This window comes from Chelmon rostratus, chromosome 20, assembly GCF_017976325.1.
Source record: "Chelmon rostratus isolate fCheRos1 chromosome 20, fCheRos1.pri, whole genome shotgun sequence".
Taxonomy (NCBI): domain Eukaryota; kingdom Metazoa; phylum Chordata; class Actinopteri; order Chaetodontiformes; family Chaetodontidae; genus Chelmon; species Chelmon rostratus.
In genome coordinates this window covers 21,563,696-21,579,689 of record NC_055677.1, presented here as the reverse complement: position 1 = coordinate 21,579,689, position 15,994 = coordinate 21,563,696, and the positions used below count along the sequence as shown (strand labels likewise).

Sequence of the window (15,994 nt, the reverse complement as noted above, 5' to 3'; positions counted from 1 at the left end):
CCAGCTCCTCTTTGTCTCATGTGACGTCTCATCATGGGAGGAATTTTTCATTGTCTTCTTCTGGTGCTGAGGCTGCGGTGGGAACCTTTTGTGGGTATGGGCCTTATGAGGCAGTACATTTGTTTAAACTGATGTTTAAATCTCATGAATGCACACCGGCTTATGAACAGGTCACTATTTTCGAGTTGAAATGACGAAAATCTACAACTTTGTGCGCTTAAAGACAGTTTGCTGAATCTGACTCGTGGCCCTCCTGAACATCAGCGAGGAAAAAAGCTAAATTTCTTTTTTATTTTACAAGCCATGCAAAATTTCAATATTCTAATCTTAATTTCCTCTTTTATTTTTAAAGACTCTCTCTAATACACATACCCAAACTCTTGCTGTTTATTATTTATTTGGATCCCCAGCAGACAAAAGCAACAGCTGCTCTTCCTGGGGTATTAACTAAACAAGGACACAGTGTCACACAGTACACCCTACGTACGCTAGTTTAATGGCACTCAAGTGAGGAGCTGAGCTATGCTCCAGGTCCAGCGCCCCGTTTCAAGGCTTTTGCAATGGCAGTTAATGGCCACTAGGATGCGGATATGCTGCCAGTGAATAAATGAATAAATGCATTAATGGATGACGGACCATTTAATCTAAAAACATCAACGTCGTCCTGTCCTTGCTATCATGTGGATACAGGATCCATAGCGGGGGTCACCTGCCATACATCAGCTAAACCAGCAGAGTGATGAGCGGCGCGGCTACGAGTTCGAGTGTGCTGCTTTATTTGAAAGCCCAAGTCCCCTTATTGCATCTGCTGTGATTTCTGCCTTTCCACGGTGCTTGAGGACTCCCGGCCACCGGCTGATGACTTACTCTCCCTCCCAGAGGATCTGTGTTATGAGACTTAGGGAGGGATCGTGAAATGGCCGTTCCCAGAGCTCAGATTGACAGCACATTATTAAAAAAAGTGCCACACACACACACACATACAGGTGCTCGTCCAGATCTTCACACACCCTCCACAAAGCATTCACACGCACAGATTCATAACTACAACGCAAGGACACACACACACACGCTCCCTTTATCCTGCAAGTGATGAAAAACAGTCTTAGTATAAAGTGCATTATTATACTTTGTCTTGGAGGGGAAAAAATCTATAATGTAATAACACTGAAAAAATCTATAGGAATGAAAGGCCATCCCTCCTGAATCAAAAAAAAAAATGCACAGGGCTAACAGAAAAATGCACCTTGTGCTGTTCTGTAATTTTCAAGTCAATTCAACACCAATTCCAAAAGTGTCCTTCCCCCTTGATGCTTCCCCTCGAACCCACTGAGCATATGGCAGCTCTTCGGAGACAAATTTGTCAAAGATGAAAATTTAATTAAGATTTAATTTCTTTTTACTATGCCCATCAAGTCGTCTGATGTGATAACAGGATCGATGAATCATCATCCGGAGGGAGGTGTGGAGTGGGGGGCGGGGGGGGGGGGGGGGGGGGGGGGCTGATATTTCGTTTTACAAGGAAGAAGAACAGGATTTAAAAAGTGATGATGAAAGAAAAGGATGGTGGCGATAGAAGGAGGGGAAGTGGGCATCACTCTCTGTCACAGCTAACTCAGCCTTCTGGGGTGGCTCTGTCTATCTCGCTTTCCCTCTCTCCGTCTATGCCCCCCCCAACCCAAAAAAAAAAAAAAAAAAACATCTCTCAGCCTCACTCATTCTCGCTTCCTCCCTCTGTGGAGACAGAAGGAGAGGGATCAGTTTGAGAATTAACCATGGCAGTTCATTCCACTGTAGGGCTGAGGATGCTGGAGGAGATGGAAGCTGGCGGTGGGGGGGGGCATTAACGAGTGGCCTCTCAAAAGTTGATTTCAAAGGCTAAAAATGGATTCTGAATGTTTTGTTGAAGGAAAAAACGTTAAATGCACTTTAAACGGATAACTGGATTTTTTTTTTGTCTGCATGCAGTGTGTAGCATGTTGAAAGAAGATATTAGCTTAGCTCAAGTGCTGGAGTCAATGGGATCAGTAGCAACTCTGCTCAAAGTTAAGGTTTCAAGTAGCATCAAGCCATTAAACTAGTACACACACGCACAAACACAGAGACAAATGTACAAATGTGTACATTTAAATATGTTAATAATAGAAAACAGTCGGCCTACCAGGCCTACCTCTTCTCGTGCGTATAAAAAGTTGTTATTTTATTTGCTGTACTATTTACTGGCCTGAGAGCAGTGACTTCCAGCAATCTTTTCTTCACTACGTTAACCAGGCAGAGTCTTACCAGACTCCAGGAAGTCACCACCCCAGTCTTTATGCTAAGCTAAGCTAACATAACGTCTCATCTATTGGATCTGACATCGTTGGCAGGGAGCTTCAAAATTTAAAAGATTAATGAAAACCTGATTTTGCCAAATGCACAGAAACCGACATTGTTCATCAAGAATGTTAAAATCCCTCTGTTGATAGCCAGCTTCAGAGCTATTTATCCAGTTAAAGACACATTTTGACTTCATACAGAGCGAAGTGGGTTTTTTTATGTGTGCTCAAACGAAAAAAAAAGATCACCAGAGAAAGATGAGCTGAGATTGCTGGAAAGAGAGGAGCTGCTGAAGCACACGGCGGCATAAGCAGTGGAGTTACTGTATGTAAGGGGAGTGTGGCCTTGCTGCATAGTGACAACCTTGTAAATGTTCGAGTGTTGCGCTGGATGGCGGCTGACATGTCAACAACAATCAAACAGCCTCCTTCCAATCACATGCAGGCGTGCCCTTTTGTGATGAGGACACAGTTGTGCACAATGAGCATTACCTTTAGGCTGTTGAGGTCTTCCTGGTCTGAGAGCATCATGCAGTAGTGGAAAAGGGGCCTTCATGTTTTTGAATTTTGCAAATGTATTCAGAAAAATGTTATTTTCTCCCAATTCCAAAACTTTTTATAGATTAAGTCCTCATTTGTTCTGTCTGCGGCTGGATGAAATGAATAGATTTCCTTGTCGGGGCAGGATTAAGAGACACTTGCTCAGATTTAGCTGAAGCCAGCAAAAGTTTATGGATCTCCTTTGATCAAAGCGGTAAAAGGCGTGGACATGCAGTGGATTTCTCTGTAATGATTCATCCCCTGCCCGGAGAGAAGATGCACATTAGCCCTCTGCCGTGTGACTAAAGACGCTGTGTTTCAGGGAAACACTGAAACTGAAATGAAACTGAAAAGAGGCGCTGCCCTATGTGGAGGTGACAGCCACAACAACAACAGACACTATCTTATATAACTTACAAATTGCATTTTTCTACTGTTGTTCTCTAATTAGTGTATGTTAATGCAGAGCTGCCAGATGCTACAGGTTTATTATTAGTCCTCCAGTCCAACTGGGGGGTGCTGATCATGGAAATGTGACCAAACACACACCCATGATGCCTCACACTCATTTGCACACACGTTTAGATTTTTCTGATTAATCTTCGCTCTTGTGCGGAAGACGTAGGTTTGGGTACATATTTCAGTGGCAAGACCAAATCCCGCAGGAGCCGATAATGCCAGTGTATGTGAGTGAACACAAATAATTATTACTGTATATGGGTCTCTGAGATGTGTTGGCTGTATATGATGCCAGTGAGACATTTGCGGTTGACTGTAATTTGTCAGTAAGTAAAGTAAAAAATATAGCAAACTGCCCTCAAAAATGTCTTGTTTAAATATTTATTATAGTCATTAAATGGTTTAATGAGCCCTGGGTTGCACATTGCTCACTAATGCATTAATGTAATCCCATTACTTTGCTAATGAAGCTCTAATGAAGCACTAATGTAATCACATTACGTACATGCCGATACGTGTTCCATTTAGACACGTGTTGACGCTTGTGAGAGAAAAAAAAAGCTCTGTTCTTTCAACCTCCCCCTCCCCTGATTAAAAGAAGGTATTTAATTTGAGTGTCATTGCTCTTTAAGTCAGAGCGCGCTGCCGTGCTCGGTGTAAACTGGGTGTTTTTCCCACCAGGCTCGTGACTCTGCTGTGTGTTCAATTAGCGCCATGTGTTTATGCAGGGACAGATAAACACGCACACGGCTTCACCTTCTCCTCTCTCTCGCACACAGCGCCCACTCATTTATGCTTTTATTCCTTTATCCGCAGCTATTTGAATTTCCATTTTAGCCCCCTTCCCCCTCTTCTTTTTTTCCTCCGTGAAACTCATCGCCTGTTGTTTTGCATCCTTTCATTCTGTGGCTCTTTTTGCCCTTCTTCCCCGTCTTCTTCTTCTTCTTCTTCTTCTTCTTCTTCTTTTTCTGCCTCCGCCTGTTCTTGCTCCATCGCTTGGTTTTCTTTCATGCTCGCATCCCCCCTCTCTCTCTCGCTCTCCCCCACAACACCCCCAGCCACCCCAGAGACCGAGCTTGTTTACTCTGTCTTTTCCACATCTCGGCTCTGTGCAGCTGTGACGGTAATCTTTCTTTCAAATATTTGTTTCTTCCATCTCCAGATTTTTTTTTTTTTTTTTTTACTGCTTCCCACATTGCCGCCACCACCGACGTACACCTCATCCCATCCCTGAAATCTTAAACTGTGCTTCTTCCAACTTAGCTCCTGGGCACTTTAAGACTTGCCACCTTCAATTCAGATGTACACACTGAGAGCCAGCGAGCGAGCTGGCGAGCGAGCCGGGCGCTCCGGTAAGGCAAGCCGTAATTTTGCTCCTGAGGAATTCAATCAAGTCGGCATGGCGTGCGCTTGTGTTCTGGCAGCCTTTCTGCTACTAACCAGTTAGCGACGCCCGTCACCGTCAGTGGCGTAGCCAAAGAGCTCCAGATCATGATGGATTGCTATAAAATGATGGCAGCCGGGCAAAGTAATTACCAACTTTGCCTGCGGTGGAAATTCAGCAGATAAGCCCCTTTTTCCGGAGCGGTCCAGGTAGCGCCAAGCTAAACAGGTGAGACACATGGAAGGTCAAAGCGGAATGGATGCTGACGGAAGCAATGTAATGACTCCCACAGTCACACACACACACACACAGCATACATCCCCTAACAGCTGATTCTGCTCTTGACAGTAGAGTCTAGGAATCATGGCAAATCTGATGTCCTCTTTTTGACAAATGAGTGTATGTGTAGCCAAAGATTTAAAGCCCATTGATCCGCGAGAGAACATTTCATTATTGCTTTCTGATAATCCATTAGCAAGGTTGAGGTGATGGTCTTGGATGGATGTCAACAAAACTGGAACTGAACCAGTGAAGGATGAACATCAAGCACAGGGACTTGTAACCACACTGCGCTGTGAAATGAGATTTATTGTAAATCAGTAGATGCCCCGCATGACTCGGGCTTTGTACTGTATTTTAATGCCCACATTTGTGTGTGTGTGTGTGTGTGTGTTCTGTCGCATGTGCTGACCCCACATGCGCACAGATCATGTTCAGTGAATCACACACGTCTCCGAGATCATGTTCACCACCCGGCAACCATGATCCCTGCACAACTCATAAAATCAATGGAGCACGCCGTCAACATAAGCAGCTCCTAATGCTCATCCTCTGCGATAGGACAAAATTAGATTGCAGCCGTGCCCCGTAATGGCAGGGCCGGGCAGGTGAAGGGGATTGGAAATGACGGTGATTGTAAATTAATCGAATGACCCGACACGGGATCCTGGACATCTGCTCAAACCCCACAGGTTGTTCGTAAAGCGGCGAGTAATTGCACTGACAGGCCATTGGTGTTCCAAATCCTGACCTGGAAGAAAAGGTAATTTGGCTCTGAGCTAGACAAGCAGACAGAGGATCATTTGTCAAATGAGGAGTCATTTTGACTACTTAAACACTTGTTTGGATAAAACATGATGCATGTTCAAAGCACATTATGTTAATATAACTGAGCAGGAAATAAATAGAGGGAGTTGATTAATGCATCAGCAGCAAAATCACTTGTTTGCAACATTAAACGTCACATTCATAACAGCACATTTCTTTTGGTGGTGTGGTGGGTTCAAAACTACTGCAGGGGTGTGTGCACTTAAGTGACATCGGTATTCACACTAATGGAAGTCTCCAACAATAACAAGAGCCAGTCACCCCTCTTCCTCTCTGGTTTTATATTTATTTCCCTCTCCATTTAATGTAGTGGGTCCCCTGCTAATCTCCCTGACTAGATGCAGATAGCTGTGCGTTATTGCTCTGTCAGCTACTTTACCGGGCCATTTTTACCACTCTTTTTTTTTTTTTTTACAGTTCAGTTACAGAGCTAGAACACTTGCAGTGTCACAGCTTTGACTTTGTGAGTAACTGGAGCAACACGAGTTCATAACTGATATCTAACAGTGCTGACTGATTGGTTACACATTTTACACTAGAAATTGCATATTACATACATGCATATGGCCTAAATAATTCACTGTTTGCTGAGCCCCCACCTGCCAAGCTTTCTATTCATGCACAGCACATTATGTTTAGAATAATTAGGCAGATTTTCCACTTACCAACATGTCCATACTTTGTTCTTCAAGTCCTCAAAAAGAAATTGCACATCCAAAAGAAAAGGAGAAAAGAAAACTATCAACACTCATAAATACACATCAGACAGTTGGTGCAAACTTAGTCCCGTCTCTCACCGGGCAGAGAGCCAATCATAGTCTAGGATAATTGGGTAGCATTTGGGGAAGTCAGTCATATTTCAGGGGTGGCCGGTGCCACGCAGGCCCCGGTTCCCTGTGCTTGATTACTACTGTAGCTACTAAGCCAGTTAGCTGGACATGCTAACATTTGCAGCTGATGTTATAGCAGGCTGCTAAAAGAAAGGCTGCTAAAACTGTTGTGGCTGCTGAGCTATCACTGGACTATCATCAATTACACATTTTTTAGATATTTTATGAGTAGCTGTAGTAGGAGGCACTTTCATGAATACATTTGAATTGCAAATTTAATTCAATTATGCTACATAGAAACATGCATAAATCTGGTTACTTCACAATAAGTAATATTAGTAGTTATAGAAATACTTATATTTTTGTCAGATTTTCGGCCGGTTCAGATGGTTGTTCAACCTTGGAAAAGGCTGTTCAAATTACCAGTATCAAAGTTTCAGCTTCAGGCTTATTCCAGCTGATACAGTAATTATCCTTTACAAGACTTAAATAGTCAAACACTGTTAGAGTGATATTTAGTTTCCAAAGTCCAGTTTTCACTGCTCTGTTTTATTGTGACACCCAGAGCCAATACCGACAAATCAAACTGTACTTTGTGAATAAGATGATTGGGATTGTCCTTGTCCTTGTCCTTGTCTCTCCTGTCTCTTGGTTAGCATCTGCCCACCCCCCTTGAGGTTTGACATCCATTACACTCTCCCTCCATATGCCAGCATAGCCTCCTGCACTTCACAGCTCTCAGACAGGTCACAGATTTGGCTCCTAAACACACCTTGCAGGCAGAGATCAGAGGAAGAGTGACTGAGTGACAGGAGGTGGATCAAAGTCCACATACACAAACACTCGCACACACTCAGGAAATCCTCATGTTTCCCTTCGCTACTTGGAGATATTTGGTGACGGCTCCATTAGATGAAAGGCCCCCACCAAAAATCCTGCACAGGCGCCTCCTCGCCTCCCCGGCTTCCTCAGCCGTAGGTGTGGTGGCGAGCGGATGACGGGAGAGATGGGAGCCTGAGAGGAAGAAGGCACCGTTTTTATTTCATTTCTTCTCCTCTAGTTTGCGTGGGCTCATTTCTCCGATCGCCCAGCATGCTTCCCCTTCCCATGGTGAGAGGCTTGTTTGTTTTTGTGGGCAGACTGCCTTATTGAGGGCAGGGGGTAGAGCATACGGGAGGGTGGGCCTCTGCTCAAATGGATGGTTAGAAAAAGTGGAGCTGGCGTCGATGTCCTGAAAGCAGATTCCTTTCGAAACGAATGCCGATCAAAAATACACGGCGGTGTTCACGCAGCTTTGAAGAAGCGTTTACTTGCGACGGCGGCGTGGCGTCTGAATGTGGGTGGTGGACGCATTCACAGCCCCAATTAATACCCAAAACAAGATGTCCGTGGTTGGTTCAGATGGCGAAATGATCAGCGCGAGAAGCATGTGAACGTCTCAATCTCCTCAGATCCACAGCCTGGCAATGTCCTGGTGTGGGAGAGATCTGGTCACCATGGGGATGAGACAGACTGTATTATCTGCTCAGTGGCTGTCTGGCACCAGGGACTGCGTGATGGAGGGATGGACAGGCAGGCGGCAGGATAAGACATGTCCTCCTTTGGCGTTAGAGGCAAAGTGTGTCACTGCACTGATGTCCTTTGATGTGTGTGTGATGTGCATAGGAATTCTGCCTTATGTGTCTTTCCCAACACATATTTTAGCATCTTAAAGTAGTAACTTCGAAATAACTAAATATAATAGTCTGACTGTCATGTTTGCTGATACTGGGACAGTTTCAGATTGTTTAGCTTTTGCTGTGGGAGAGGGCAGCAATGACGTTTCCTGGCACGACCAACGAAGGGGGGGCATCAAAGCAGAAATAATGGAGAAGAAACCAAAGCCAAAGCCAAACATGCAGCACAGAGAACACTTTCAGATCACGGTGAAGGTTGGCTGCTGCTCGGGATGCCAGCGTCTCAGGCTATGTGTCATTTCTAGTGTTTACAGCTCATCAAGATGAGTCACGAGTATCGGGGTGCGAACTCAATCGACTGTGAGGCAGGATGGCAGGACTAACAATATACTTCTAGTCTCCAAGAGAAATGCTGCAGTTGCAGCCTTGAAGTCAAATGCATGCCTTCATTTAATATTGTTCTTTTTCTCTTTCTCTCTGGCAGGTATTCCTAATAACATTGGTCCCGTTAGTAAGTAAACAGTTACAAACAAACTTTCTGAATGCTTGATGCTTTGCTTTGCCTATTGTGCCACCCTTCACCATACAACCCTAAACTTGTGCCAAGTGTTCATTTCTGATTCAAATCGAAGAATCACTCAACAACTGCTAACTGTCCTTTTTTTGGAGGGGGGGCAGATAAGAAATAGCTGGGGGGTATATTGTCATGATCTGGGTATATTAATTTACTTTATTTCCAGACTCAACTCAACCAGATAACACTTGCCTGGCTCTGCATGCAAAATGTCATTTGTTGCTCTCTCTCTCTCTCTCTCTCTCTCTCTCCCTCTCTCTCTCTCTCTCTCTCTCTCTCTCTCCCCCCATGCATTATAAATAAATGGCATCTAGACTTTATTAAAGTGCCAAGACCTCTCTGGCAGCATAAAGTCACAGGAGGTCATTTTAATATAAGCCGCATGCACCTCAGCTGGTATTATCTTCGTCAACCAGTAGCCCCTGAGGAGGGGGAGGAAGAAGCGAGGTGCCATGTCTCAAGTTACCGCTGCCTGGAAGGCTGCGTGATGCAGGAACCACGACTGTATTGAACAAGTCAAAGTGCATTCACAGCCTGGCTCAATTCTCCTTAATCTTTTTTTCTCATTGCTGTTCTTAGTGAGCATCCTCTGTTCCCAGAGCAGCAGATTGATTAGCAAATTGCTCCCTTCCCCGACTGATCCTGAATTTTCCTTTTTTGCAGAGTGTCAGATGAACAGATTGACACCCCTCTGATGTCTGTGTAAAATATGAAGCTAAAACCAGGACACAGTTAGCTTAGTTTAGCACACTTGTAGCAGGAGGAAATAGCTACACTGGCTCTATCCAAAGGCTAAAACACCTGGAAAGCTCACCAATGAACACCATCATTTTATCATGTAAAAACTGAGGTATAAAAAGAGCCAGGCTGGCTGTTTCTTTCAGTCTTTATGCTAAGCTAAGCTAACTGGCTCCTGGTTTTAGCTTCACATTTAACGGACAGACATGTGAGTGGTATCAATCTGCTCATCAGCAGAAAAGGAAAATTTCCAAAATGGTTGAACTATGTTTTAGTGCTGATTTTCACTTTCACTTTATATCTAGTTAATGCCCAAGTGTTACCCAGCCAAGCTATGTGCACCAAGGGACACACGGATGACACAGGCACACTTGTTTTCAGCGTTTAAGGGCTAAGATGCTGGGCAAGTTTCCCAAAACGTGCTGTGTGAGACACAGGGTGAAATCAGATTAGTCCCAGGTGGTTTTTAATCAGGCTTTAGAGTGGTGGCTTACGCAGGAAGTGAACACTGGTTGTAAAGTCTGATGCTGTGTCATGAGTCAGAAATGGACATGTGGCCAAGAGGACCAAACAACCCCCTCCCTCCTCCCTATCTTCCACTGCTCGCCTCCCTCGCTGCCTCCTCACACCTTAGAAATTATGCCTCCACTCCATGCATGGCCTGCCAAGGGCTTAGTGTGTGTGTGCATGCTCCCCATACATGCTGTATATACATGCATACATGCTCGCATCAGTCCTCTCTGTCCCATCCTAACGCCAGGCCAGACCATGTCCAAAGGTCGTCCTCAAGTCCTTCACGGGGAGAGAGCGCATGCTGATAAGTGTGTTTGTGGTTGTGTGTGTGAGTGTGTGTTTGGGGGGCTGGGTGATGTAGAAAGGACACTCTGACAAACCAAAGTCTTCACTTCTCATCCAGATTGGCCTGCAGGGATTTAGAGCTCTCACGAATGGCTGTCTTGTCACCGCAGCACTCCCACAGAACAACCCGGCATAACACTGAGAACTAAACACGCAGAAGAGGTCGAGGCTGTTCTCAGTGCAAACATAAGCCAATCTAATGTCTGCGTCATTAATAAAGCAAGAATAGGGTGGACAAAAAAGGGTAGGATGTCCTTGAGGTTGCTAGAAGTAAAGCTATTGTGAAAAAAAAGAGAAAGCACTTCACTTTTCATGCTGTTGTTCGAAGGTAATTGAATTCCTTATTGACTTTTCTCAATTCTATTTCAAGTTTATTAAGCCAGGCAGAATTGCCTAATGCGGACCATTAAAATGAAATTAATATTTTAAAAAACAATTCTGGCTCTGCAAGATTGCATTTCATTATGGGTATGGCATTGATTAAAATCCGTCACCACTCATTTAGCTCGCCTTACCTGAATATTCCCCAGAACAAAATAATTAATGGAACCCAGATGTGTGTTACATCCAATCAATTGCCACCACAGAATAATTAAAAATGAGCTTACTTTACCAATTAGACGTTATAGATCCGGACAGTGCGGTTTGCTCATGTGTGTTTTATGTTTTCTCAAATAAGATTTGTGCTGCCGTCGCAGATTAATTATTTGTGTCCTCGCAAGTCAGCAGACAGCTTCACCTCTAAATGCCTAACAGAGCGACAAAGGATATAAACTCAGATTTTATAAAAAAAAGAGGAAATTGACAATTTAGAAGATATGAGACCTGAGCTTGAGTGGTGATGTGGTGTGCCCTCTTTGTTCAGCTCTTTATTTGTTAATCTGTCATTTTCAAAGAGCCTCTCAAGTGACTTAAAGCCACTGGAGATGTCGCAGTCATCACCGACGCCAGAATCCCTGAGCAGGATCAATTGTGAAAGATTTTTTTGGAAGATTTAAAAAAAAAGAAAGAAAGAAAAGGATGAGACAGGAGATAGTGCACGGTAGTCTTTGTTCAAACTGTTTTAAAATCACTGACTGGTAATGTTAGGGGGGTTTAAAAGTGATTGTCACTGTGTGTAGACATGCCTCGCTCAAAGCTAATGTATTATTTAATTCCAATGCAGTTCAAAAAAAGGTCTGAAACAATTGTTTCGTTTGAAAAACGCTGTTTCTAAAATGAGTCAGGCCTTTTGAGCGGCAGTCATGTTCTAATAGGCTTCTTGCCAACACGCCACTGGACGGTAATTATCCAAGATTGCATGATTCATGGAGTCAATAGCAAAAGGACAGAAAGATCAAGTGAAGAGATGAAGGGGCACGGTGAGGAAACTTATCCGTATTCCTCCCTTTGCTTGAGTCTTCTCCATTTCCAACCGCAAAGTATTTCCCTGACACGGAAATACCGACTTGTATGTAATTATGAGGTTATGCTACCCACAGCAGTCTGTCATTCCCAACAAGTCCCAACACCTGCCATTATTTATTCATTGTTATTGTTCCAGCAGAAATACACTGTAATTAGATATTGATTACATAGTCGATGTGATGAATTAAACAAAATGCCCCCTAACTTCTTAATTTGCTATACATAGTTTACACTCGCTTGCATAAATCACGACCTAAATACTAACTAAATACTAGGGTTTTATCTTTTTTCTTCAGTTTTTCACTCATCATTGCCATTGCCATGAACCTACACATACACAGCAAGCCCATGGAAGTCACCAGATTACATACAACGTCTCTCCACGGCCCTCAGTGGGTCTTTGGATGCATTCTCTTTGCCCGTCCATGTCAGCCCTGCCCCATTGTATTTGCTGTTTCCTGATTTCCAGATTTGAGTCATGCTGGACATGTCCGTGTCTCCAGTTGTGTGTGTCCACTATCACGTAGTCCCCCCCACCCCACCCAACCCCTCCTCTAGACTATCTGTTAAGTGCATCACACAAGTGCACATGAATAACTGCTGGTTTCTCTCAATTGCTCGCAGTTCGGCAGAATGTGTCATCCCTAGGTGTCGCTAACCGAAAAGAAGGTAGGCATCTAAGAACATGCAACAACTCTGTTTTCTTCACTAATTCATTTAACTCGGGGTGTTTATATAGCGAGCGAAAAATGACTCTTTGGTGGCGAAGAGTATTTGTGGGTAGCATCTTCCCTTTTCCCAGTCTTGGTTATGTTCATGATAAAAGGGTTTTGGCTCCTTCGGTGGAGGCTGCTGTATTCACGGGGCACTCATGTTGCAACACGCTGCAGTGCCGCGCATTATCCTCTCAAACACCCGATGTGTGCGCTGTACATTTATACATACACACTCGACTTTAATTAGGTGTGCAGCTTCCAGGGATTCTCAGTCCCATCTTAGCGCATCAGGAAGAAAAGCAGGAGAGGTTTTTTATGCAGATTGATGTTAGGCTCATCTCAGCTTAATCCATCATGCAGATGTGATGCGCAGCCACCTCGCAAACAACTAGCACACAGCCACTCGGCTATGCGTTTCCATGACTGCAGCCAAGCGCACACAGTGTATGTGTCAGGGGCTTATGTCACCCAGTACAATGGCAGTGGCTGGGCCTATTATTTCTTTTTCCCACTGTTTGTTTTATGACCGGAAAGGAATCGAGGGATTGATGTGTTCACTGCTAGCCAGTTTCCTTACCCACGCTCCTGTGCACAAATTTATAAGGTGGAAATTCTTGGCTGGCCTCCACTGAGGTGGTGAATAGTTTGTCAGGGGATAGTTTTCTGTCTGGGGAAACATACACAGAGGCTTTTGAATTATACAAAGCGCTTGTTAATGAAATGAAGCATAAAAGAAGGACCATAATATTAGGACTGTTCGGCTTCTCAGGCATTTGTAACAGATGCTGCTACATGCAGCCAACTTCACTTGGCAATGTCACTCCTTATTTCCCAATGCCATCATTCATCATTATTGCGTATGTTTCTTTTTTTACTGTTACATTTATTATTACGCATGATGCTCAGTATTCTTAATTCTCTGACATTACATGTTTATTGTTTAATTGCAATATCATGTTTTGCTTTTGTTTGTTTCTTCTTTTAATTTGTCTAGTAGCTCCTCAAGTTGCATTGTCCACTGCCCCTTCTGTCCACGTTGCAAACAGCAAGCGAGGTAGGAGCTCTGGAGTTCATACTTTGCCCCCCAGATGACACCCAAGACTGTATGAACTGATGTTTCTATTTAACTGTAAGCCCCCTGACCCTTGCAGCACAAACCCAGCGCGAGAGCACGCTGTATCCATATCTCCAGCTCAGCACTGGACTGATGGCTTTCACTGTACAGGGCACATCGAAGATTCATCCGTCTATGGAATTGTTTCTAAACACTATAAAAGTCCCTTGGAATCATATCTTTTTCAGTGCGAATAAAGTGGGTGCTTGAGACTACAACTATTTTTGGGGAACGTGTTTTCAGGACTCGAGACTTTTTATTCCCCCTGCGTGCATGATTTATGACCTTAGCCTATTTCTGAAAAGGAGAGATTATTTGTCTTCTGAGAGTATGTCTGTGAGACTGAGGCATCTAATGTAGAAGATCTTAGCTTACATCCGAACAAGACTTTCTGCTTTAGGTGAAACGTAGAGTGAAGTTGCTGCTTCTTCATTTCCGAGCCATGTCGGGTTGTTAGCGGCCGGACAGCGAGACCTGACCTCAATACAGATCCTTAATAACCACAATCCTTTGGACGAAAGCCCCCCCCATTCTGGATCCGTAAGTGGGCTTTCTGTCCAAGCGGCTGCCAGTGAGGCTTAAGGGTCACATCTGTCTACACTGTGACACATGGTGTCAGTGGTCACTCAGCGTGGCAGACTGATCCTCACTCGGAGAGAGCTGAGCTGCAGCTGCACCCCTCCCATCCCGCACCCCTTAGGCCAGGGCTGCCACTGAGTATCATAGACTGAGGTTTTTCAGTCCAGCTACAGCTCCATATATCTAATTTAGCATGACATTACACTGCATAGCAGGCAATGACAGACTCTCACCCAGCTGCAACTCACCATACGCTCACTTGCCTTATTTTCTGTATAAGATGGCTTGTAATAAGCCTTTAAAAACAACTATCAAGCCCCTTTAGAATTCTTTGTTGGATGGGTTAAGAGTTTCTTGGATTTCGAATTCATTATGCATTTCCTTACAGAGGTTTGTGATACAAAGCACCGTTAAAAGTGTCATCCGGTTACCCCAAACCAGATCGACCACGACATGCAAGAGATCAATTAGCCAACAATCAAACCTCCCCAGCACCTTTCCCAGAGCTGAACGATCCATTTCATTCATGGTTTGACCTGCCTTACGCTGTGTGGTGTTCCTTATGTGACCGTGTCTCTGTGCCATCATTCTGGAGCCCTCCTCGCCTCATGTTGTGGTGTGCTTGAAGTGATGTGACCTCTTTCAGTCCTACTAATGCCGTGCTTTTTAATGTGATGTCTTTTTCTAACTCTGGCTGCGCCCATGCCAGACTACTCACAACTTATCCCACTCATCGCCTCTCCTCCCTCACAACGCAGTCTCCATTTTTTTTTTTTTTTACCTCGCATGCCATGGCGCCTCGCTCAAGTTCTTGCTAACCCCACCGCCGCAGCACTCGCAGTGACAGCAGCAGTTCCAACACGCCCCACCGCGTCTCTCTCTTTCTTTCTCTTTCTTTTCCTCTCTTGCTCTTCCCTTGACACCCCCTCTCTCTTTGCAAGACTGCGAATGCTTCAACCACTCCAAACGATGCAGCTACATCGAGCTGCTAAACACGGTCATTTGCGTGAGCTGTAAGCACAACACTAGAGGCCAGCACTGCCAGCTCTGCAAGCTGGGCTACTACCGCAATGCCTCGGCAGAACTGGACGATGAAAATGTGTGCATAGGTTAGTCCCCCACCTGGCCCTGCTTTCACACAAACACTGTCCTCGCCTCACCTCCTGTCTTTGACTCGTCACCAGAGAAAGTGTCACCCGTCACCTCCTCCTCCGCTTCCTCATTCATACACCCTCCCGCCTCCATGTCTTTCAGTGGTCTCCACACCTTCCTCTTCTGCTTCTTCTGCTTTCGCACAATGGTGTCACTTAACCTCGTTGTCAAAATGAGTATTTTATGGAGGACGATAGTCATTCAGCTTAAAGTAGACACACGCCAACTTTTTGCATATCAGGTATGGTTTGTATATCTGCGGACTGACTAGCGGTTGACACAGTATTACGGCTAGTTTCTACCCAATAGCTCTACTGATAAAGGCCTCCTACATTAAAGTTGGCATTATTGATGTAGTATGTCACAGTTGGTTTCAAGCTACTAGCTTGTGTCTAAAGGCATAAAGTTTGTCAAGCATTGATTTAAAGCTAGAATGAACTGATCTGCAGATATAGACGAATATAGGCAAGCATGTGCACAAACTAATGGAAACACCTAAAATATGATAAAATAAATATCTTAGCCCTTTATTAATTAGAAAT

At 44.3% G+C, this 15,994-nt stretch overlaps 1 protein-coding gene across 3 annotated transcripts in view; it reads left to right on the top strand.

The window, feature by feature from the left end:
- ntng1a (netrin g1a) overlaps positions 1 to 15,994 on the top strand; it is an 87,207-nt gene that overhangs the window by 60,369 nt on the left and 10,844 nt on the right. Inside the window, exons 4-6 of one of the 3 annotated variants that reach the window (XM_041961968.1) lie at positions 8,799 to 8,825; positions 12,516 to 12,560; positions 13,602 to 13,661. In XM_041961968.1, coding sequence (XP_041817902.1) covers positions 8,799 to 8,825; positions 12,516 to 12,560; positions 13,602 to 13,661 — 132 coding nt within the window. Of the gene's footprint in view, positions 1 to 8,798; positions 8,826 to 12,515; positions 12,561 to 13,601; positions 13,662 to 15,241; positions 15,410 to 15,994 lie in introns of all 3 variants that reach the window. The other 2 variants (XM_041961971.1, XM_041961969.1) reach the window with 2 other exon arrangements.